Here is a 24,420-nt window from a genome sequence, read left to right on the forward strand (position 1 = left end):
AGTTATGCTCAAGTTCAGAATTCTCCCAACGTGGAGCGAAGGGGTGGTGATGAGAGCGAAGGAGCAAATAGAGGGCTTCCTGACAGCGTGAGCCATGCCTCCTCCGTAGCACTTGAGGTTTCGGATGGGGTAATGAAGGGCTTTTGGAGAGGCCAAGCTGTTAGCACAACACTGGGCTGGCGAGAATCACACTGGGAGCAGCACGAGGATGTGGTTTTTGGGGACTTCTCTGATTTGTGGAATTTCCCTCATTATTTTCCAATGATTTCCCAAATGAGGAACTTGTGCCAACTGATGCTTTTGCATCTCTATGCTGAGCATTCCCAGAACACCAGCAGACAGGTAGGGGTAAAGGCTGGGCTGCTGACAGAGGCAGAACCTCTCTTTGGGATTATTAGAGGACTGCTCGCTGCTGGGAAGCAGCAGACACGATCTCGGAGCCTGGATCACTCTGCTTTGTGTCCCTGGGGCCATCACCTGCTTTCAGCCCACACTCGAGCACCGAGACAGCACCTCAGTGCTCTGGGATCGGTGCTAACAGACACTGACAAGGGGAGGGCTGTCCTGATGCAGTCTCCATGTGGCTTCACTGCTAGAGTGGAACCCAGGAACCAGCGCTGCTCACACGTCCTAAGCACCATAGCACCTAAAATCTGTTCTCAGGGAGAAGTGAGGTTGCAAAAGGGGCATGCAGCCTGCCCGGAAAGCAGTGCTGGCACTGGTGGAGCTTCCTTCTATGATGAGGAAGCCTCTTGCACCACAAGCAACTGCTCTGCCCAGCTGTTTCCTTCCAGTGCATGCATATCGTGCAGTCAGACAGGAGTACTGAGAGGTGCTGCCTGTGGGGAGGAGGGAGCATGGCCCTGCAGTGGGTCCTTCTCCTGGTCCTCACGACTCTGCTGGCAGCACTGGATCAGGATCAGCGTGACCGCAACAAGAGAGCATATTACTGGTACTCAGGTAAGGGATGGTCGCTCTCTCCTGGCAAAGGGAGGTTTTGCTGCTTGCTTGTTGTGTGTTTGCTGCGTATTTTGCAAGCAAAAGGGCCAGAGGTGTTATCTGCAGCGGAGCCTGCGACATGTGGGCATCAGTTGGGATGCGTTGGGGTTGAGCTGCTGTGAGCTGTGTGCTGCTGTCTCCAGGGGACCACATAAATGCCCCAGTGCACGGTGATATCCCTAAAGACTGCCCCTAGTACCGGCTATGGGGTTCCCAAACTGTGAGCTGGGGACCCTTCAGTGAAACCCAGGAGAGGGAGATTTTCAGGTCCATGAGGCAGTGTCACGGAGCCTGTCCCCAGCTCTGCAGCCTGGCATGGGAGCCCCACACACAGCTCGCTTTGTACAAGCAAGTCAGGGTTGTTTTGTTATTTCCAGCATCTGCCAGTAAAGCTGAGATGCGGGGCTCGTATTTAATCTCAGCAGAGCCCTTCAAGTCGTCTCAGTAGTTCAGGAGCAATCTGAGCTCCCAGGAGGTGGGGGATGCATACAGAGCCCAGGCCTGGGGCCGTCACCGTGCTCTGTGCATCTGTCTGACCGAGGAGTCTGTTTCTTTACTGACCTTGCCACAGTTGGATGACTAAAAGTGTTAAATGAGCACTAATGTTGTCCCACCCTGCTGTGCAGCATGGAGGAGCTGCAGTGGAGGGATGCCAGGCGCTTGCAGGGAGTGGAGCACAGCGCACTGACACTGCAACGCTGGGGGCAAAGCCAGTGGCAGTGGACATCCCCTGCCCACAGTGCCCAAACCCCTGCTCAAACTGATGGTCTGGAGGGTCGAACTGTGCCCATGAGTGGTTTTCCAGCTCATTTGCCTAGTTCATGAGGTGGAGGCCAGGACACAGCTGTGGGACACAGTGGGGACATGCTGGCTGGTGACTGCATGGTGTACTCTGCACATCTATGTTACACGTCTGTCCTGGGAGCTGCCTGCAGTGAGGATGGTGTTTGCTGAGTTTGCACCCCTGTGTTTGTGAAGAAGAGGAACTGAGACACGAGCACTCAGCAGCCCTGCCTGAATCCGCTGCGTGTGCACGTTCACACCCAGAGCAGTGACCTGATCCCCCTGGGGTCGGGATCCTCACATCACAGAGGGCCAAGAGCAGGAGGTGGTTAGAACGGGGCCCTGCTGGAGCCATCTCACATGGGGTGGCCAAGGGGCAGGACAGACCCTCTGGGAAGAGATAGGAAATAAAAGGTCCCTGCGCATCCCCCCTAACCCTGGGGTGTACATTGAAGGAGGGGGGACCAACCCCAGGACACAGTGGTTTTGGGTAGAGTGGAGGAAACAAGATGACATAAGGAGCATCCCAATGCTGGCTGGGGTGAGGCAGCCCCACAGCACAGTGTGCGCTGCCGGCATCACAAGCAGTGCCAGCAGAGGATGTGGTCAGGGCGTGTGGTGCATTGTGTGCACAGAGCTGCACTGTCTCTTTGTCCTGTTGTCTCCTGTCTGTCCTCCTGAACTGCTTTTGTGGGGTTTTACTCAACACCTGAATGAAGGCCTCAGCCCCTCACACCGTGCTCAGACAGGGAGGTGGGCAAGCCTGTAGGGGGTGTTTTCCTGCAGAGCTTGGCATTATGCAGTGACTTACAGGCAGACACCCAAGAGCTGTAGCAGCAGTGCCTGGTGCTACAGTAGGTGTGAGTAAGGGAGACCTGGCTCTCAAACAGGGCCTTGAGTAAATCTTGGGGGGACCACAGTCTCCAGGGGACACCACAGAAACCGAGCTCCTCTCTGCTGACCCCTCCTGCCATCTACACCCACGGCATGCCAAGCTCTGCTTTGCCACACTCCTGGAGTGCCCTGCAGCAGAACCAGGTGCTCCACAAGGCTGCTGTAAAATGCCTGCTGCATTTGTGTCTGCTGAGCAGAGTCAATAAGGGGTTAATCACTGCATGAAAACCAGCACAGCACTGCGTGTCTGCCACTGCAAAGTGCACAGACCAACCGTTCTGCAGGCAGCACACATCACACGCTGAGTTCAGCCTCTTTGTCACACCTGAACCATATTTTCCATGCCGAAACGTGACCCAGACTCCTTCCTGCACTCCGTAGGCGGCTGTCTGTGCAGTGAGGGTGAGAAAAACAGCCTCCCAAGATGGTTTCTCTGCTCACAGGATGCAGTCAGTCCCTACCAGGCTGGGAGCTGTGTGTTTCTCTCCTGCCTGTCTTTGATGACACGCGGCCAACCCGATGTGCTGACTCACCTGAGCCCCTCATGTTCCTGCAGGCACCCCAAAGCAGGCACTGGGTTGGAGATTTTTGCCCCAAATCCCCTAATCAGGATTTTTTTAAGAACAGTGAAGAGGTGACAGTGACAGTCCTCTGTGCACCTTCCATCCACACTGTGCTCCTCTCCTGCCCCCAAGGCCTCACATCTCCTCATGCCATCCATTGCTGACACTGCAGTCAGCCTTGGCTGAGCCTCAGTCTTCCTCCTTGTGCCCCTGTCCCTCACAAAGTCACACTTTGTCCCAACAGAAAAGTGCAACAAACCACAGTGGGACCCCACGCTCCAGTTTACACCAGATGGAAACAGTTTTGAAGTGGATGAGGAACTGCAGCTGACCTGCCCTGCACATCAGAAGCCCACCTTCACCACTGTCAAATGTGCAGAGGGATCCTTAGGACTTGGTTCTGGGAAACCCTACTCTGGATATGTCTGGTGGGGGAGGAACAGCACAGGTGCCTGGATCCGCATTGAAGGGGGTGTTCGGTGTGCTGGTAAGTGAGAGCAGCAGGTAGTATGGAGGTAACATGCCAGGTCCTGTGCCCTTGGGGGCCAGTCCAAGGAGTGAATGGAGAGGACAGCCCTGGGAAAATCCCAACTACAGGCTGTGAGGAGGGTTAAGAGAATGGCTGGGACAAGGGTGGAGTGGGACAGCTTGTGATTGCGTGGTCACTGGCATGTACAAGCTGAGCCACTTCCCAAGATGTATTCCAAGGCAGATGGACATGTCATTTTCTGTGTCCCTTCAGTGACCAGAGGGCTGCAGGTATTTGCTGATACCCACCATGCTCTGCCCCACCTCACCACCTCCCACCCTAAATGAACCTGCTTTTATCTCTACCAGATATGTGCCAAAAGCCCCAGTGGGATCCAGAACTCCATCTGACACCAGATCTGGAGGAGTACGGAGAGAATGAAGAAGTGACCCTGAGCTGCCCCAAGGGCTCACAGCCATCCTACACCCACGCCAGATGTACAATGGGAAATGGGTTTTACATTCCTCGTGGATCTCCATACAGAGACATATGGGTGGGGAGGGACAGGTTTGGTGCTTGGAACTCCATCTGGGAGACTGTGCAGTGCATTGGTAAGTGGAGTGACAGGAGGTGCCTTCTCTGCAGCCCTGTGCTCAGACTTTCCACCCTCTCCCCTCTCTGTGTTTCCCATCTCAAAACTGTGTGCAGAATCATCATCCTAGTGCCCGATTGGGCTCACAACTGAGCCAGGCTGTCTGTAGTATAGGAAGCCACTTTGCCAGACTGAATCTTTATCTGTGCCAGGCCCTCAGCTGTGTTGACTGCAGCACACAGCTGGGTGTGATCTGCAGACTGCTGAGGGTACACTCCATCTCACTGTCCAAGTCACTGATGGTGATATTAAAGAGTTGGCAGACCCAGTACTGACCCCTCTTGGACACCACTTATCACTGATCTCCATCTGGACATTCAGCCATTGACCTCCATTCTCTGGGTTCACTCTGGCAATCAGTTCATGGTCCTTCAAAATCCACCCATCAAATCCATATATTTCCAATTTGGAGAGAAGGGTGTGATGAGAAGGGACCATCAGTCCCTACTGAAGTACAGACGGATTACATCCAGGATTCTTTCCTTCTCCTCTCATGCAATTACACCATAATAAAAAGCTATCAGGTAGATCAGGCAGGACCTGCCCTTGGTGAAGCCGTGCTGGTTCTCCCATTTCACCTCCCTCTTCCATGTGCCTTAGCATTGCTTCCAGGAGGGTCTGCAGTATTCTGGCCAGCAGTATCCTGGGCTACATCAGCAGAGGGGTGGCAGCAGGGACAGGGAGGGGACTGTCCCCAAGACAGACTGCCACACTTTGTCCCAACAGAGCATTGCAACAAGCCACAGTGGGACCACAGACTCCAGTTTACACCAGACGGAAACAGTTTTGAAGTGAATAAGGTACTGCAGCTGACCTGCCCTGGACATCTCAAGCCCTCCTTCACCAGTGTCAAATGTGCAGAGGGATCGTTAGGACTTGATTCTGGGAAACCTGACTCTGGATATGTCTGGTGGGGGAGGAAGAGCACAGGTGCCTGGACCCTCATTAATGGGACCGTACAGTGTAAAGGTAAGTGAGGCAGCACCATCTCTCCACGTCCCCTCTCTGCCTTCCCACTGAAATGCCATTCACAGCATTGCCCAGCAGGAGCACAGCATGGGGCAGGGTGTGGGGCCAGCTCTGAGGGGCTCATGGGGTTGTCCTGGTCATTGCTGTGCCTGCAGGGAGCAGGGAGGGTGCAGGGAGTGCTGTGCACCTGGGTGGAAGCCAGTGTACAGGGGGAAGGGCAATGCCCTCCTGCAGAGCCAGGGCTGTGCTGCCCGTGGGGATGATTGCCACAGAGGGAAGCGGGTGGGCAGGGAGAGCGATTCCATTCTTGCTGCTGGAGCTCATACTCCCATGGCTAGAAAGGTGCATGCCAGCCTGCCACCTGCATGTCAGGATGGGAAGGGTGAGGAGGGAGAAAGCAGCAGGCTGTGATCAACCTCTGAGCAAGAAGGGTGCAAAAAGGCCATCCCTGCCCTTCCCTGCTTAAGCAGCCTCTCTTCTGTTAACATCTTCCTGTGTTTTTGGTGCAGAGAAATGTCAGAAGCCACTGTTGGATCCCAGGATTGGTTTTGTCCCAAACCAGAAGTTCTACAACCTCAATAAAACAGTGTCAATGACATGCCCTAGTGGGTACCAGCCTTCTGCCATGGAGATCATTTGTATGAAACTAAGCCCACGCCAAGGCCTCTCAGGTCCTCAGAGCAGCTGGTTTATGAAGAACAGCACAGGATTATGGCAGTTGGCACCAGGATACGTGAGATGTGTGGGTGAGTGAGGACCTTTGTGAGTGAGGGAAGGGGGGGCACGACGGAGGTCCCCTGCATTTCTGCTGGCCCCGTTATGTAGGCACACATGGATGTTGCCTCTCCCTCTGGAGCAGCTGAGCAGGGTTATGCCAGGAGCCTGAGGAGCAGCATGGCTCTGCCCTTGTCACTTGCTGGTGGACATGGCTGTCACTGGAAGCACTGGAGGGAGGTGTCCCTGCTTCCTCCAATTTCTGGGTTATGGTGCCCATGGGCAGCTCACTGCCCCACCTCACCACCTCCCACCCTAACTGAAACCCCTTTCACCTCTACCAGAAACGTGCCAAAGGCCCCAGTGGGACCCAAGACTCCATCTGGCACCAGACCTGGAGGAGTACAGACAGAATGAAGAAGTGACCCTGAGCTGCCCCAAGGGCTTACCATCCTACACCCATGTCAGATGTGCAATGGGATATGGGTCTTACAGTTATGCTGGATCTGCATACAGAGATACATGGGAGGGGAAGAACTGGTTTGGTGCTTGGATCTCCATTGAGGGGACTGTGCAGTGCCTTGGTAAGTGGAGTGGCAGGAGGTGCCTTCACTGCAGCCCTGTGCTTAGACTTTCCACTCTCTTCCCTCTCTGAGTTTCCACCTCAAAACTGTGTGCAAGAACATCATCCTGATGCCTTACAACGTCCCTTATATTAGAACATCATCCTGATGCCTTACAACGTCCCTTATATTAGAACATCATCCTGATGCCTTACAACGTCCCTTATATTACCCTGGGGCTGTTACGTAAGCACACTCCCCCAGTGAATGGTGGCACAGCCTCACCCATCCCATCTCTGCAGCCACAGCCACAGCTGGCACTCACCACCTTCCACCTCTGCCAGGAATATGCCAGATGCCCTGGTGGGAGCTGGGTCTGCTGGTGGAGCTGTAATCAGGCAGTGGGGGAAGAATGATGGGCACAGATGGACCCACTGGTTGTGTCAACAGCTGCAGTGACCATGGGCATATCCTGATCAGTTGAGCTGTGGGGGCCTAAGGTTTGCCTGAAGGGTAGAGTTACCTCCAGCAGTGACTATTGACCCAAAGTCCATGTCTATCTTCTTAAGATGCTGAGATCTAAAACTCTTCCAGCTTCTCCATCCAGAAACCTGAATGAGCTGTTACACCCTCCTGCTTGCCTTTATTCCAGCTAGATTGGGAGCATGTTTGTGTGTCAGTAGCACCATTGCAGTGGTGGAGGGGAAGGAAAGGAAATGACCCTGTTGCAATGCTTCCTTCACAGAGGTGCTAGAAGTTGTCCCTGGGACCGTAGATGTCACCAGCACCACCATCAAACTGAACTGGACCTGCAGCTTTCCCGATGCCTGCCAGCACATACAGGCCACGTGCCGGCTGGCCGGGCCTTCCTCACCTCCCTGTGAGGCTGAGGAGCTCACTGGAGCGGAGATCCTACATGGCAAGATGGGAACATTCACCTGTCCTCCCCTGCAGCCCTTCACCGACTACACTGTCACCATCTCAGTGCCCCCCAGCACAGTCCTGTTTTCATGGGTGATCAGGACAAAAGAAGCAGGTGGGTGTCCATGGAATACTATGGAAGGGACATTCCTGGGCTGCTTCACCAGTGGAGAGGCAGATAACCGTGTCCATGGCCCAGCAGCTCCCTCTGAGCATCCTTACCCTGCTGTGATGGTCCTGGCACTGGGGCTGTATGCAGCCTGTGGGGCTGTGCAGAAGGGGCTTTGCAGAGCCCTACAGCAGAGCTCTTTCCTTCCTACCCTCTGCCTCCTCACCACCCCATTGCTGCTCCCGCTGTTGTGAAATCCACACTCCTCTTGTGGCACAAACTGTGCTTGGGTTTGCTGTGCAGCCCGACCCTGAGCAGAAGCTCAGACCCTCCCTGCTATCCCTATGTGTGACCCCCTCTTCCTGCGCTTCCAGTGCCGCAGAAGCCGGAGCTGCTGCAGCTGGATCCCAGCAATGGGACTCTCAGGTGGAAGGCGCTGCCCTCCTGCCGAGGGGAGATCGTTGGGTACCAGGTACCGTGAGCCCCCCCAGCCCCTCCCTGCTGGCAGCCCAGCCCTGAGCAGGCAGGCGTGCAGAACATGGGAAGCCCTGAGGACCAGCAGTCGGTCAGCCACCCATTTCAGCTGAGCTTCTGGCTGTGATGAATTGGAGCAGTTCTAACCTCCCCTCGGGCTCCACAGATGTCTTTGGTGGGGCGGCCTTAGGCTGTGGGTTCCAGTGCCAGCAGCAGAGCTGAGGGAGGAGAGTGCTGCACCCAGCTTGTAGCCACCTCACTGTATGATGTGATTCACAAATCACTCAGCAAATCCATCCAGCTCAGAGAGCTCAGAGGGCAAAGGCACACTGTAAGCAAGCCAATTTTCTGCAGCTGCTGGTGGTACCTGGAGCTGTAGCTCACACACACACAGGGCCGAGGCTCCCGTGGGCTCCTCTCTGGGCACTTCTGATTGCCGGGACAGGAACAGGGGCAGGAGGAGCACGGCAACGCGCTGCCGTCTGGCTGCGGGGTGGGCAGGTTCCTGCAGCCGCTGCCCTCCAGCTCCGTGTCCCGTCTGCAGCTGAACATCACGGCCAGGGCCCCGCAGGACGGCGGCTTCGTGCAGATCGAGCGGCTGCAGCTGAGCAGCCGAACCACGGAGCACCCGCTGCCCGCGTACGGCCCCGGCACCAGATACGCGGTGGCCGTGCGGGGCCTCACGGCTGCGGGTCCCGGAGCTGCAGCGCTGCGGGACTTTCACACCAACGGCTCAGGTGAGGCTCGGTGCGCGCAGCTCCTGCTCCTGCCCCTCCGTGCCGGGCTGCTGGTGCTCAGCACGGGGACCTTCCTCTGCAGAGACCCCAGGGCCGCCCGACGGCTGCTCCCGCCTCGTGCTCGATACCTCTGCATCTCAGGGGACAGCTGTGCTTCCCCTGCACCCCATCTCACAGCCCCCTGAGTCAGCGAGGTGAGCACAGCCCTGGCTGCTCTGCTCTTGCAGCGCTGAGCAGTGCTGCCCCCATTGAGCCGCTGCTGCCCACCTCTCTCCACTCCCTCCTCTATTACCAACTCCGCATCCTTCAGTTTCTCCATCCTCATCCCCATCTCACATCCCTATCTCCATCTCCAACCTCGTCCCCATTCCCGTCCTTATCGCCCATTCACATTCCTGCTCTCATCCCCCTCTCCCAGTCCACTTCCCCTTCCATTCTTCCATCCCAATCTCCATCCCTGTTCTTGTTCCCATCCCTTCCCCATCCCCATCCTCATCCCCCTACCTCTCTGTCCTTATCGCCGTCCCCATTCCTATCCCTGCCCCTGCTCACGACCTCGTCCCCATGTCAATTCATCCCCTTCCCTGCATCCCCTGTTTCCCACCCCCATGCCCGTCTAACAGCCCTGTCTTGCAGTGAGCACCAGCTGCTGGTGGCTGTGACACACAACAGCACGGTGCTGGAAGACGCCTGCTCGGGGGAGCTGCAGCCCTCCAACCACAGCCACCCTCCCGAGCCCTACGTGGCCGCCGTGCTCAACCTCACGGCACCCACGGACTTCATGCTGGGTGACGGGACCCGCGGGCACGGCTTCCACAACGCCCCCCTGCACCCGGGATGGGATTACACCGCCCTGCTGCGCCTCGCCCGGCGCTCACCGCAGGTACCGCGCTGGGGGCTCTCGGGGATGGGGCAGGGCAGCGACCGCCGTGTCCTCGGCCATGGTTGGGGCCTTTGGTGGCCCTGGGTGGCAGCTCCTTGCCGCTGTGTGTGTGGTGCTGTGGGACTGCTCTGAGCTGCCCCTCCTGTGCCCTTCAACAGGCAGAGACATTCACCTGCGTGTGCTACAGCTTCTCCATGGGTAAGTGGTTCCTCTGCTGCACATCTGTGACCGAGCTCTTTCTGTGTCCCCCTTTTCCCAGCCCAAACGCTTGCAAGGGGAGGAGATGGGGATTGCAGGAGCTCTTGTGAGAGCAGAGGAAACTTCTGTTTCCCAGATACTTGGAGTATTTCTCTGCTATAACCAAGTTCCTACCTCCATCTCCTTGGATGTTCTCTGGATCCTGAGCCTCTCTGTGGGTGCACAGGCTTTGGTGCCTCTGGCCTTATCGGCAGCTGGACACTCTGCTGCTTCTGTGCCATCATCTCTCCTCCCATCCCAGTCCTAACACTGCCCCAGTCCACATGCAAACACAGAAACACTAACACCTTGCCCTGCTCTGGCTGTGCAGGGTGACATGCCCATGCTGAAAGGCATCACACCCAGCATCACCACTCCTGCAGCAGCATGGCTGTTTCCCAGCACTGAGTCTGTGGTGGGAAATGAGGGGAGCTGCTTTTATCCCCTCACCACTGCAAAGTCTCCTCCTTTGGTTTATGTGGAGCCTGATCCCAGTCTGCGTTTATTGCAGGGCAGGAGTCAGTTCCTCAGCTACACAGACTGCCTGTGCTGATGGCACTTGTGTTGGCTGCTGTGGTCCTGGCGCTGGGGATTTTCCTGCTCCCTCTGATCGTCAGGTTAGTACATGTCTCTCTTCTCCTGCTCTTTGTTCTGTCCAGAGGCTGCCTGGTAAGGGCTCTGAAATAAAGCAGGACTCATGGCCATGTGGGCATCCTCCTCTGCTCTCCACCTCCTGCTGATCTTTGGGCTGACTTGCTGTCTTGCAGGCAAAAGCGCAACAGATCAAAAGCCTCTGAGATCAACAGCACTATCCCCCTCCGAAAGCGTCACAGAGGTGTGGTATTAGCAGTCTGAACAGGCTGCTTGTTAGAAGAACGAGCAGGGTACTTCCAGGCACTGTGAGGCTCATTGCAGAACAAAGGGGGTCAGAGCTGGCTGGTGTGGGGAAAGAGACACCTCACAGAGAGGGAGACATGCATGGGAAGGGATGAAGCTGGGTTTGGTAGGGTTCTGCCCACTGAAATGCCAGCCCAGCCCCATGAGCTCATGCTGACCTCCTGCCCTGATGTTCCCCATAGGTGCCAGGAATCTGAACACACTGATCCCAGTGGAGGAACTGCTGGATACTCTGAAGAGGCTTCAAAGGGCAGAGATAGAGGCAGAGCAGATGGAGGATGAATCAGTCAACAGGCACGAGGCAGGGCGTCTGGGCGAGTACCAGGTGTGTGTTAGGTGTTCTTTTCCATCCGGCTGCACCATCCATCCAGCTCCAGCCCCTCCTGCGGTGTGTGAGGCACTCAGCCTCAGTCCCCTCACTGAACCTGGACTAACGCAGAGCTCCTCTTCCTCCTGTGCAGAAACTGGCCTCCTCTCTGTGCCACTCCTGCAGCGCTGGGAAGGAGCTGTGTAACGAGGGCAAGAACCGCTACAAGAGCATCATCCCATGTAAGCAAAGCTCTCCTGGGGCTCAAAGCTCCTCTGTGGCTGATGCAGTGTGGACATTTGGCCACTGCACTAATGATCTCCTCTCAAAACACATTGCATTTTCTTCCTGTGCAATGTCCCCTGTTGTTTTGTTAACTCTTCTTTCCTTCTGAACTTGTCCCAAGGCTTGGAAAGCTGCTGAGGAGAGATCAAACAGAGCTTTCCTAAAGGACACTCCCTTCCTTAGATAGTCATTTCACTGCTTCCCCAAAGGGGCAGCCCCCTGACTCCCACCTCCTCTCTCCCAGATGATCACTGCCGTGTGGTGCTGCAGCCCTCTGACACAGGGAATGACTACATCAACGCCAGCTACGTGGATGTAGGTAGCAAGGAGGATGGCTCCTCTACTTCTTTCCTTATTAAATGTTTAACATGAGTGACTGGAGCTGTTTGAAACTCTCCCCCACAGAGCTACCAGAGCCCACGCTTCTTCATTGCTGCTCAAGGTGGGTACTCCCACCTTCTTGGTTACTTTCTCTAAAATGGGTGCCAAAGTCGAGGTGCTCGGTACCTCCAGCCATGTGCTGCCATGCCTTGGCTGTGTCACTTCAGCACTGGGAAGGGGGAAATACAGGGCTGCCCCAAGGAGCCTGAGGGCACATCCATAGTTTGGGCTCTGACACAGGGCTCTCCTCTTCCTTTCCAAGGCCCTTTGCCTGGGACAGTGGTGGATTTCTGGCAGATGGTCTGGCAGGAGAAGATCTCAGTCATTGTTATGCTGACAGGCTTGGTGGAGCAGAACAAAGTAAGCATCCGAGCTTGTGCTCAGCTCCGGTCTCCCAGTGCCCAGTCTTCCTTGCTTTGCTTTGCTCAGCACAAGCTTCAGTGAGGGCAGGAAGCAACTCCACACCACTGCTGGCATGCAGTGCTCCCCTAATGCAATTGTTGGTGCTGCCATTGACAGATTAAGTGTGAGCAGTACTGGCCAGAGCAGCAGCAAGTATACGGGGACTTCAGTGTAACACTAAACAACACCAGGACCACTAAGGGCCTTACTACACGTATCTTCTGCCTGCAGAAGGTAAGGCTGCCATGCAGCTGTGCTGGGGTTGCAGGGTTCTCCTGGGGTTATCAGCTGGCATTGAGCCCTGCCTGGGGTCAGCCTTGCTGTCACTAAGCAGCATTCTAGAGCATCAGCCCTGGGTTTCCACGCAAGGCAAAGACAAGCAGTCAGCTTCAGTGATCACCCTGACTGAGTCTGTACTGATGTACCTGGGCAGATCTTGCACTCTCAAGGACCTGGGAGAGGTGATCACAAAGGGTAGAAAAGTAGCTAAAGGATATAAAAGGGCATCTTTCTATATCCAGGCTTTTCAGAGTGATGAGACAGGTACTTGCCATCTGGGTCAACCTGCAGAAGATCCACATGGAAGCACTGTGGTGCCTTATAGCTCCTGAACTTGAACAGAGAGATTATGGTTTAAGGTAGCATACCTGAAGACGTTTCTCAGGATGGGTAATTCTACTGAAGTTGTACTTTGGATAATAAGCAGAAACCAAAAGATTTGCAAGTAGAACATGGGTTCAGCTACAGACGTTATGCATGTTCTTGTCTTGCCAAGAACAAAGTCCACCTGAAAAGTAAGACTCCACGAGCACCTGATGGTGGGACATGGCAGTTCGTTAGCTTAAGCCAAGTGAATACAGGATGGCCTGGTACCAAAGTGGCAACATGCATATCAGTGCAGTAACAGCCTTAGGAAATGCCTTATCTGGGGAAGCTATGGCTTTCTGAGTCTCAACACTGTGATATTTATTTCTTTCCTCTGAGGCTGTGTTTACTGCTCTGAGTACACAGTTATTAGCATGGGGAGGCAGAGAATGAAGCAGATTATGTAGCTTGGTGAATTTGCTCAAAGTCCTTGTGATGCCCTTTGCTCTCTGACCAGCCACAGTGAAGCAGTCATTGTGTTGGTGGTGCCACAGGAAGGCTGGGTGCTGGTGCATCCCCGCCATGTTTTACCTCTACTTGTTGATAAATACTTCACATAACCTCTCAGACTGGTTCCTACTCCAGCCACATCCACCTTACAGGCAGGCTGTGCTCTCCCAAGAACAGTGGAGCAGTTTCACTACCTGCAGTGGCCAGACCACGAGGTGCCCAGGAACCCTGCCCAGCTGCTGTCCCTACTGGAAATGATTAACAAGAGTGGATCAGAATCACCTGCAGGACCTGTGCTGGTGCACTGCAGGTACTGGGATAGGAGTGCTCATGTGCTGGAGCGAGGCTGTCTGGGGCAGTACCAACTCCTCTTCTGTGTCCTTAGTGCAGGGATTGGGCGGACAGGCACCTTCATTGCCCTGGACTTCCTCCTGAAGATGGCAAAGGTCGAGGGAAAGGTGGATGTGTTTCACTGCGTGCAGAAGCTGCGGGAGCAGCGGATCTGCATGGTGCAGACCAAGGTGAGGGGGATCCCCTGCTGCCCACATGACGCAAGACTGCAGATCTACCTCCCACCTGTGGGAGTCCTGGCATGGAAGGGCAAGTCCTTGCTCTTATAGGCAAGGAGCATGCATGTGTCCTCCAGGCTTTCAGGATGTTTGCCCACATGGCATCATCTGGGCAGATGTGTCCTGGACAAGGGACTGTGTTCCCACAATGCGACCCTATGGAGGAAGATGTAAGTTTGGCAGGCCTCTCCAGCTGCTCGCAGGAGGAATAGTTCACCTGTTTTCTGAGCATCCTTCCTGAGAGCAGGGCTCTGGTTTGAGAGGGAGCACTGGATCACAGGAAGATAGTCTTGCTTGGGTGGTTACAGTTGCCCCCAAGGGTGTCTGGCAGGGAGGTGAAGTGTGGAGCTGTCACAATCCTGACGCAGATCAGTGTTAGTTTGTTGCAGTCTGTGGACAGTAGTCTGGAGTCCCAGCGCTGCCCACGGAGCTGCTACAGACGGCGCCCTAACTCGCATCTCCTTGCAGGAGCAGTATGCCTTTTTGTATGAGGTGCTGCTAGAAGGTTTGCTCTGTGGCTGCACTGGGGTGCCAGTGGAGAGAGTTGCCAGTCACATCAGCTGCCTCCAAGGAGCTGAGACTCCGAGCCAGAACAACGTCCTGGAGAAGGAGTTCAAGGTACCACCAGGACCTGGTGCAGCAGGTCTGCTGCCTCCTGCCACAGCTCTTACCCAGCTGTGGGTGAGAGGTGGGGGGAGTATTTCTCTGTAGTTTACCTGGAGATGGAAAGGGAGCTGACAGGAGAGGCTTGCTCAGGTGAACCATCCCTTACAGGCAGTGCAGAAGTTTTCTGAGTTGTTCCAGCTCCTGCCGTGCAGAGAAGCAGAGAAACCCAGCAACCAGCCCAAGAACCGCAAGCCAGGGATCCTGCCAGGTACTGCAGGGCTGGGCTGTGCCTTGCTGCTTCACCCAGCTCCTGAGAGCAGAAAGGGGGAGGATGCTGTCCCAGCACTGCTGCTTCCTTCCCCAGCACCATGACAGAAACATGGAACCAAGCATTCTGCCCCCGGGACCAAATGCCAGCTTCTGGTTGGTGTTGTATGTTATCGTAGAATCATACAGATTGGAAAAGGTCTTCAAAACCACCAAGTCCAACCATAAACCTGACCTATCAAGGCCCATCACTTAACCATGCCCCCTCTGTGCCACATCCTGGTATCTCTTAAACACCCCCAAGGATGGGGACTCCACCACTTCCCTGGGCAGCCTGTTCTAATGCTTGACCACCCTCTCCATGAAGAAATTCTTCGTATGTCCCATTTAAATGCCTCCTGGTACAAAGTGAGACTGTTACTTAACATAGGCAAATCACTCCTTACATGTGAAACACGCCTCATCCCCATCTCCTGTGCTTCCATAGCTGAACCTAACCTTCCACATCCTAACTCTAACTACAGCCTTAATTCTAACCCTAACGCTTTCCCTAACCCCAACCTTAACTCTAACCTCAACCCTAACCCTCACCATCACTGCAGAGGAGCTCAGATCAGGCACCAGACAGTGATCAGGAATGGGGTTCACAGCTGCTCCAGTGCCTCATTCCCCTCCGTGCAGGCAGAGGATGGCTCAGCCCTTCTCCCTCTGCCCTTGCCTCCACAGCGGACTCCTTCCGGCCCATCCTGATGTCCTCGCTGAACGCTGACGGCTCGCCGGGCTACATCAACGCCGTTTTTGCCAGTGTAAGGCTGCAGCCAAACGGGGCTTGGGGCTGCTAGGAGCAGCAGAGGCTCCACGAGCACTCAGCGCAGAGCTGGGCTGTGCCGCCCAGCTTCAGGCACCCCAGCCTGAGTGCTCCATCCTGGAGGCTGTTCCCAGTGCCTGGGGCTCTACTGCCAGGAGATGGCCCCCGAGTTCAGCCGAAGCCCTGAGAGCTGCTCAGCTCAGCGGGTCGCTGCTTTTTGCCTGCGCTGACTTGCGTGGATTGCTGGAGTAACTGTGGCTGTCACAGGCATCGCCATGCCCGTGCCTTGTGTCACCTCTTAATTTCCTCCTCCCGACTACTCTGTTTTGCAGACGTACAGCAAGGAGGACAGGCTGATTATCACCCAGCTGCCCTTTTCCAGCACCCTAGTGGACTTCTGGGCTCTGATCTGGGACTACACCTGCACCTCAGTGGTTGTGCTCAACCAGCTCCAGGAGCTGGACAAGGTCATTTATCTGCCCTTCTCCTGACAGCCTGCTTTCTGCCATTGCAATGCACAACTCTTTTCACTGAGGCCCTGCTTGCTATGGGGGGCCAGCCGCAAGCTTGTGGGCTTCACTTTGCTGCACTTTCAGGGCGGACCCAGTCCCATGGTATTTCAGTGGTGGGGTGAACCCACAGGAACAAGGGCATCCCTTGGGTTTTGCTTCTCCTAACCCAGTACTGATTGCTATAGTCGTGCTGTTTTTCTGGCTGCTGTCCCGAAGGTCAGCCCCAAAGCACAGAGCAGTCAGAGTACCCATGTGCATGCTGTGGTTGAAGGGTTGGGCCAGATGTACCCACATGAAGCACTGAGCTGCTGTGTGTCACCATGCATTTATCTACTCCTAGACATATGTGGAGGTCTGGCCCACCCAGGGCAAAGCCATCCATGGCCACTTTCACATCCAGTGGATCTCTGAGGAACCTGGAGCTGGTTTCACAGTGTGGACGCTTGCACTCACCAATAAGCAGCAGGTGGGTTTTGGGGCAGCAGTGACAAAGTCCTTTGAGATCAGCCTTTGACAGAGCTGAGAGCTGCTGCAGGCTTTGGTTTAGGGCCAGAGTCACAGCTGAACATGTCAGAGGCTGCAGCAGAGGGAGCTGATGGGCTCGTTGAATGGCACAGGTCAGAGCAGGGCCTTTCCCCACAGAAGGTTCATCCCAAGAGGGTAATACTGTATGCAGTGGTACAAGCAGAGCACAGATATGTGTGCACATCTTTCCAACGTGGAGAACACCAGTACTGAATAGTCTGTGCGTCTCAATGATTGCTTATAGATGGGGATAGCTATTATAAGTTTCTGGGCCAGATTCATACTTTCTGTCCTTCCTCTTCATGAACCCAGTGGGTTACTTGTCTGCCCAACCCAACTTTTTTCTTCCTTGCTAGCCCAAGAAATCTGCAATGAAAGTCCACTTCTGGCAGCTGGAGGACTGGCCTATGCAGCACCACCTTCCCCCACACCTCACCACCATCATCAGCCTGCTAGGGAAAGTGGAGACACACCAGCGGCAGAACCAGGATGGGCACATCCTCGTCACTTGCTGGTAAGTAATATATCCTTCAGAGGAGCAGCTGTGGCACAGAGATGGCTCACTCTGAGGTTCATCTGTGAGCTCAGGTCCCAGCTCCAGTCTCAGCTCAGGGTGGACATGTTCAGCTGTGTACAGGGCAAAAGACTTCCCTGTGGAGGCTGGGTTGGTTCAGGACAATCCCAAGAGCCCCAGGTCAATGTGGCTGGTGGGACACCTCTGGTGATCAGCACCACCAAATCACACTGCCCTCCACAGGGATGGTGCCAGCAGGAGTGGGATCTTCTGTGCTGCCAGCTTCCTGTGCGAGCAGATCCAAAGTGAGGGGCTGGTTGATGTATCCCAGGCTGTGAGGATGCTGAAGAGACGGAGGAGGCAGCTGATTAAGGATGTGGTAGGTGTTGACTTCACACTCATCTGGGATCTGGGGCAATACTGGAGCACTGATGAAGAACTGATGGGTGCCCAGATGCCTGCTCTGCACCCACCTCACCACCAGCTCTAGGTCCTTAAGGTCATCATACCACTCCTGTCTGGGAGTGAAAATCAGACACAGTGCCACGGGTGTTGGCACTCCTCGCAAGCCCAGACAGCCACAGCATTGGGTTAGCCTGGCTCTCAGCCACTGGGGCACACACTCCTCTCTAGGGAAAGCAAACTGAGAAGTGGGGATGTACCTACCCCTGGCTTTCTCTGGAAATGCTGGCAACCACACTGGCCTTCCTCAGAAGGCATTCTGGCATTGTATGCTCATGTGAATCCTTCCGTCCACAGGAGCAGTATGGGCTGTGCTACAAACTAGCCCTCAGCTACTTGAATTCATTTGAAACCTATGGCAATTTCAAGTAAGATGCGTGGTCACAGCCCATTTCTGGACAGAACTTCAGCCTTCTTGAAGAAGCAATGGAAACCAGAGGAGATGTGCACTGCCCTAGGATCACAAAATCATTAAAGCTGGAAGGACCAGTGAAATAATCTAATCCAACCATCAACCCACCAATGCTTTACTCCTCTCATGAGCCACCCTAAGGGCCATCTGCAGCTAGACAACACAGGCTGGACTGTCTCCAAATCGTGAACAGAATTTGAAGCATGAACATGGCCCTTTGCTCAGAGTTTTGGCAGCACTTTACCTGGCACCACAACATGAGTACACTGAGCAGAGCATAGGCACAAGGCTTTGATGTGTCCATGCCAAGGATGCAGAGAACTAGCTATCCCATCCAGGCTCCCTTTCAGACATCCTCAGTGAAAGTGGGGTAGCTGCACCAATGCCCCAGTTGTGCTCAGTCAGGAGCACCAAACACCATGAGGTCTCCTCCAGGGCTAGAACACAGGCCATCTATCTTGCTTTGGAGGATGCAACAAACCTGTGTCCATGAAGAGCCAGGGGAGGGATAATCCACAGCCCCACAGGGATGACCCATTCCTTCCCACACCACACAGTCCCTTCCTGCTGCTGCATCTTCCTGTTGCTGGTCCAGGTGCCACAGCCCTGAAAGCACCAGAGAGGCTCCCTTACAAGTCTACCTACCCCACCATGGAAATCTGACTTGGATGCCTGTACTTTGAACGTTGTCTCTGCAGGTTACAGTCCAGGAGAGGCTGCTGCACCATGGATAATATCTGTCAGGACTGACCCTGTAGCTCTAACTGTGTATCACTAATAAAGGCTCTTTGATGGTTTCAGTGGTGGTGGTGAGCTCTGAACTTCACTTTTCTCCCAGGTTTGATCTGACATGGGGGCTACAAAGAAGCACAGGCCCCTCAGCTCTACCCACAGTGTGTGCACAGTCCCACCTAGGATATGTGCTGGCATCATCTCAACAAGGCACAGTTCAATCAGCACCCCACAGGGAGCACAGCTCCCTATGGGCAATGAGGGGACCAAGCAGGAGCTGTAGCATGGCAGGCAGCCACCTCCAAACTGCATTTATTGGCTTTCTGGACAGGGCAGACAGGTTGGCAAGGGCAATGCAGTCACATCAAGCTCAAGCAGAGCACTGGGTTTGAGTGGATTTCAGCAAAGGATTGGGAAAATTGAGTGAGGAACCCAGGATATGGCAGGAGCACAGAGTGTCCTTCAGCCTGAGCTCTGCTGAGGCAAAGACTGGGAATTCCTGTGTATAACTCTCACATTCAAGAAAGCAAAAGTGAAATCTAAAAAAAGGAACAGGAGAAAATCCCATTGAAAAGTTCCAGAACTTACAACAAGGGTAAATAAAAGCCAGGAAGAAAAAGTTTATGACCCTCCTTGGCTTTCCACTTTCCATCTGCTCTGCTGAAAAGGATGGGAAATGTAGTCTGGTGATGGTCACAGGAAAGCCAGTGTTGATCCAGGTACAACCACACCACCTTCTCTGCATCACTGCTGTTACTGTCCCAAGAACTCCAGTACAGGCAGGAGCTGAAGGAGCAGCTTTCCAGCCTGGCTGGGGCACAGGGGGACATGTCCGAGAGGAAGATGAGCATATGATTCTCATTAGGGTCAGGATCTCCTCTCTCCACCTTTTCTCCATCATTTTTAAATATTCTCCTTAGCTTTGATGGACACAGCCTTCCTTCTCCTGCAAACACAAAGGGCAGTCCTGAGTGAAGGGCTGATTGTGAGTGAAGGTGGCTCTGCTGAACCAAAGTCCCCATCCTACTCACCTGGACTGCACAAACCACACGATGACTGCAAACAGGAGGACAAGCACCAACAGCACAACGACCCCAATCACAATCCCAGGCCATGGACGTGGTGACTGCCCTGCAACTAAAAAACAGCCACAGTTGAGAGGCACAGCCTGGGCCACATGTCTGCACAGACCCTGACCATGGAAGTAGATGTGTGCGAGTGTGACTGCAAGATGGGGATACCTGAGGGATCAAGGATCATATATGGAAAATAAGAGGCTTCTCCCCTTGCAAGTGTTTGGGCTGGGAAAAGGGGGACACAGAAAGAGCTCAGTCACAGATGTGCAGCAGAGGAACCACTTACCCATGGAGAAGCTGTAGCACACGCAGGTGAATGTCTCTGCCTGTTGAAGGGCACAGGAGGGGCAGCTCAGAGCAGTCCCACAGCACCACACACACAGCGGCAAGGAGCTGCCACCCAGGGCCACCAAAGGCCCCAGCCATGGCCGAGGACACGGCGGTCGCTGCCCTGCCCCATCCCCGAGAGCCCCCAGCGCGGTACCTGCGGTGAGCGCCGGGCGAGGCGCAGCAGGGCGGTGTAATCCCATCCCGGGTGCAGGGGGGCGTTGTGGAAGCCGTGCCCGCGGGTCCCGTCACCCAGCATGAAGTCCGTGGGTGCCGTGAGGTTGAGCACGGCGGCCACGTAGGGCTCGGGAGGGTGGCTGTGGTTGGAGGGCTGCAGCTCCCCCGAGCAGGCGTCTTCCAGCACCGAGCTGTTGTGTGTCACAGCCACCAGCAGCTGGTGCTCACTGCAAGACAGGGCTGTGAGACGGGCATGGGGGTGGGAAACAGGGGACGCAGGGAAGGGGATGAATTGACATGGGGATGAGGTCGGGAGCAGGGGCAGGGATAGGAATGAGGACGGCGATAAGGACAGAGAGGTAGGGGGATGAGGATGGGGATGGGGAAAGGGATGGGAACAAGAACAGGGATGGAGATTGGGATGGAAGAATGGAAGGGAAGTGGAATGGAGATAGGATGATGAGAGCAGGAATGTGAATGGGCGATAAGGACGGGAATGGGGACGAGGTTGGAGATGGAGATAGGGATGTGAGATGGGGATGAGGATGGAGAAACTGAAGGATGCGGAGTTGGTAATAGAGTTGGGAGTGGAGAGAGGTGGGCAGCAGCGGCTCAATGGGGGCAGCACTGCTCAGCAGCCAGGGCTGTGCTCACCTCGCTGACTCAGGGGGCTGTGAGATGGGGTGCAGGGGAAGCACAGCTGTCCCCTGAGATGCAGAGGTATCGAGCACGAGGCGGGAGCAGCCGTCGGGCGGCCCTGGGGTCTCTGCAGAGGAAGGTCCCCGTGCTGAGCACCAGCAGCCCGGCACGGAGGGGCAGGAGCAGGAGCTGCGCGCACCGAGCCTCACCTGAGCCGTTGGTGTGAAAGTCCCGCAGCGCTGCAGCTCCGGGACCCGCAGCCGTGAGGCCCCGCACGGCCACCGCGTATCTGGTGCCGGGGCCGTACGCGGGCAGCGGGTGCTCCGTGGTTCGGCTGCTCAGCTGCAGCCGCTCGATCTGCACGAAGCCGCCGTCCTGCGGGGCCCTGGCCGTGATGTTCAGCTGCAGACGGGACACGGAGCTGGAGGGCAGCGGCTGCAGGAACCTGCCCACCCCGCAGCCAGACGGCAGCGCGTTGCCGAGCTCCTCCTGCCCCTGTTCCTGTCCCGGCAATCAGAAGTGCCCAGAGAGGAGCCCACGGCAGCCTCGGCCCTGTGTGTGTGTGAGCTACAGCTCCAGGTACCACCAGCAGCTGCAGAAAATTGGCTTGCTTACAGTGTGCCTTTGCCCTCTGAGCTCTCTGAGCTGGATGGATTTGCTGAGTGATTTGTGAATCACATCATACAGTGAGGTGGCTACAAGCTCAGCTGAAATGGGTGGCTGACCGACTGCTGGTCCTTAGGGCTTCCCATGTTCTGCACGCCTGCCTGCTCAGGGCTGGGCTGCCAGCAGGGAGGGGCTGGGGGGGCTCACGGTACCTGGTACCCAACGATCTCCCCTCGGCAGGAGGGCAGCGCCTTCCACCTGAGAGTCCCATTGCTGGCATCCAGCTGCAGCGGCTCCGGCTTCTGCGGCACTGGAAGCGCAGGAAGAGGGGGTCACACACAGGGATATCATGGAGGGTCTGAGCTTCTGCTCAGGGTCGGGCTGCACAGCAAACCTAAGCACAGTTTGTGCCACAAGAGGAGTGTGGATTTCACAACAGCGGGAGCAGCAATGGGGTGGTGAGGAGGCAGAGGGTAGGAAGGAAAGAGCTCTGCTGTAGGACTTGCACAGCCCCTTCTGCACAGCCCCACAGGCTGCATGCAGCCCCAGTGCCAGGACCATCACAGCAGGGTAAGGATGCTCAGAGGGAGCTGCTGGGCCATGGACACGGTTATCTGCCTCTCCACTGGTGAAGCAGCCCAGGAATGTCCCTTCCATAGTATTCCATGGACACCCACCTGCTTCTTTTGTCCTGATCACCCATGAAAACAGGACTGTGCTGGGGGGCACTGAGATGGTGACAGTGTAGTCAGTGAAGGGCTGCAGGGGAGGACAGGTGAATGTTCCCATCTTGCCATGTAGGATCTCTGCTCCAGTGAGCTCCTCAGCCTCACAGGGAGGTGAGGAAGGCCCTGCCAGGCGGCACGTGGCCTGTATGTGCTGGCAGGCATCGGGAAAGCTGCAGGTCCAGTTCAGTTTGATGGTGGTGCTGGTAACATCTACGGTCCCAGGGACAACTTCTAGCACCTCTGTGAAGGAAGCATTGCAACAGGGTCATTTCCTTTCCTTCAGTTCCTCCCTTGCAAGTGTATTTCGGTCACATAGCCCTAATCCTAACCCAGTTTAAGGGATGAGAAGCCAGGGGATGAAACTACTCATGTCAGATATCTGGATGGAGCAGGGGGTGAAGTTTGGGTGGGAATGAATGTGGCTGTGTATGTGTACTTCCACTGCCCAAGGCGGTTTTCCTTAGTCACTCATAACCCAAAGTAGTCAGAGTCAGCCAGCATCTCCCCTTTCAAGCAGTATCTGTTCTATGACCTGTTCTCCTGTTCACAGATCTCTGAAGAGAGGTTATTTTTCCTCCGTTTTTCACAGTATTGACCTAGCTCTAGGTCACAATACAAAAGTACCTTTCTGCACCACAGCCCCAGGAAGTTCTTGTGGGCAAGAAGAGCCCTGTGCTTCTTCTTTCAGAACACCCCAGGACATCCCAAGAGGAGCAGGAGCTCCAGAGACTCTTAGAACCTGCAGCTTCCCATCACACAGAGAGCCTGGATCCTTCCTTACCCACACACTCCACTCTGGATCGAATTCGGATCCAGGAACCGCTGCTGGCTCTTCCCAGCCAAACTTCTCTGTATACAGGTTTCCCACGAATGATGTTCTGCACTTCTCTTGAACATCTGATGTGGGTGTAGGATGGCTGTAAACCCTCAGGGCAGCTCAGCATCACTTCTTCATTTTTCTTATACTCCTGCAGATCTGGTGCCAGGTGGAGTTCTGGGTCCCATCGTGGCCTTTGGCACATTTCTGGCAGAGGTGGGAATGGGTTTAGCTGGGGCATGAAACAACAAGATGGCACAGAGAGCAAAAGCACAATGTCAGCACTCAGAAACGGTCCCTCCAGAGACTCAAAGGAGCAAGAAGGTGACAGATCTGTTTGCCATAAGTCGGCCGGGGCAATCATGCCTGCTCAGTCCTCCTCTGCCCGCTGGTTTGGGCCTGATCCCAGATAGGACTGCTCATTACCTTACTGAGTGTGGCACTACCAGTCCTATAGGGGTGAGGAGTCATCAAACTGCTCAGAACAGGGAACCCCTTGTCCCAGAGGGGCAGAGAAGTTGTCCCAGAAGTTTTGTACCATCTGCTCAACAGCCACGAAAAAGGGGCATTAATGCAACGTTATGAGAACTGCTCTCCTTGTGTTCTCAGGGACACTGCCCCATACATGGGAGTGTGTTACATTCCAGCACTCACTGAGGCTTTCCCAGCACATGGAGCCTCACTACCCTCCATCCCCAAATTCACCCCAGAACATCCCTGGCACGGACATCATCTCCACCCTCTGGTAAAGATCCACAGCTGCACCTGGTAAGGATGCACAGCAAATACAAGAGGAAGAGCAGAAATATGTTCACTTATGAATAGTGTCAAATTCTTACCTGTTTCTTGAGGCGCTCCTTGGATCAGGGAATCAGGCTCTTCCTGGACTTGTGCTGCCAGCAGAGGAAAAAAGACCAGGAGAAAGGTCAGAGCCAGGAACTGCAGGGCCATGCCAGCAGCCAGTCCTGGGCACAGATCAGATCTTAGCCCCACTTGCTGCCACTGAGCACTGGCATCTGTGGTTGCAAGAACTGCAACCACAGGAAGGAAACAGCCACATGAACATATTGCTTGTGATGAATAAGCCTTCCTCTTTTGAGAGGGAACCTCCCATTCGTGTCATCACTGCTGCCTCTTGCTGCTTTGTTTCCCTGGTGCATCCAGGCAATGGCACACAACAGAACAACCCCCGCCACCAGCATGAGATATGCATCCCCAAGTGCTCTGTGCTAACAGAGGGCACTTAGGAAATGCTGCTCCATCTCTAAGACTTCAGCCACGGGCTTCCCAAACCCACTACCTGCAGACA

At 55.1% G+C, this 24,420-nt stretch overlaps 2 protein-coding genes across 3 annotated transcripts; one reads left to right on the top strand and one right to left on the bottom strand.

Annotated features, from left to right (window-relative positions):
* The first annotated feature begins 640 nt into the window (after positions 1-640).
* LOC107305832 (receptor-type tyrosine-protein phosphatase kappa-like) lies at positions 641-18,809 on the top strand. Its single transcript, XM_015848443.2, has 30 exons — positions 641-960; positions 3,484-3,726; positions 4,077-4,319; positions 5,087-5,329; positions 5,839-6,075; positions 6,388-6,627; positions 7,352-7,642; positions 8,011-8,108; positions 8,655-8,847; positions 8,930-9,041; positions 9,484-9,730; positions 9,889-9,928; positions 10,479-10,584; positions 10,735-10,802; positions 11,047-11,189; positions 11,326-11,413; positions 11,701-11,771; positions 11,862-11,898; positions 12,100-12,197; positions 12,357-12,473; positions 13,487-13,644; positions 13,720-13,855; positions 14,372-14,521; positions 14,678-14,777; positions 15,503-15,582; positions 15,917-16,051; positions 16,437-16,562; positions 16,978-17,135; positions 17,379-17,514; positions 17,895-18,809. The coding sequence occupies exons 1-30, from the start codon at positions 798-800 to the stop codon at positions 17,967-17,969; spliced, it is 4,332 nt and encodes a 1,443-aa protein (XP_015703929.1). The 5' UTR covers positions 641-797; the 3' UTR covers positions 17,970-18,809.
* Positions 18,810-19,019: 210 nt separating this feature from the next.
* LOC107305758 lies at positions 19,020-24,192 on the bottom strand. 2 transcript variants are annotated; one of them, XM_015848284.1, is made up of 10 exons: positions 23,951-24,192; positions 23,076-23,318; positions 22,244-22,534; positions 21,779-21,876; positions 21,170-21,362; positions 20,976-21,087; positions 20,302-20,548; positions 20,104-20,143; positions 19,773-19,878; positions 19,020-19,687 (listed from the first exon to the last, which is right to left on the bottom strand). In XM_015848284.1, exons 1-10 carry the CDS (start codon positions 24,060-24,062, stop codon positions 19,645-19,647), a joined length of 1,485 nt encoding a protein of 494 aa, XP_015703770.1. In that variant the 5' UTR covers positions 24,063-24,192; the 3' UTR covers positions 19,020-19,644. The 2 variants fall into 2 exon arrangements, with proteins under 2 accessions (XP_015703770.1, XP_015703771.1); XM_015848285.1 differs by having other exon boundaries at positions 23,076-23,343; positions 23,951-24,060.
* Between the last annotated feature and the right edge of the window lie 228 nt (positions 24,193-24,420).

This window comes from Coturnix japonica, chromosome Z, assembly GCF_001577835.2.
Source record: "Coturnix japonica isolate 7356 chromosome Z, Coturnix japonica 2.1, whole genome shotgun sequence".
Classification (NCBI taxonomy): Eukaryota; Metazoa; Chordata; class Aves; order Galliformes; family Phasianidae; genus Coturnix; species Coturnix japonica.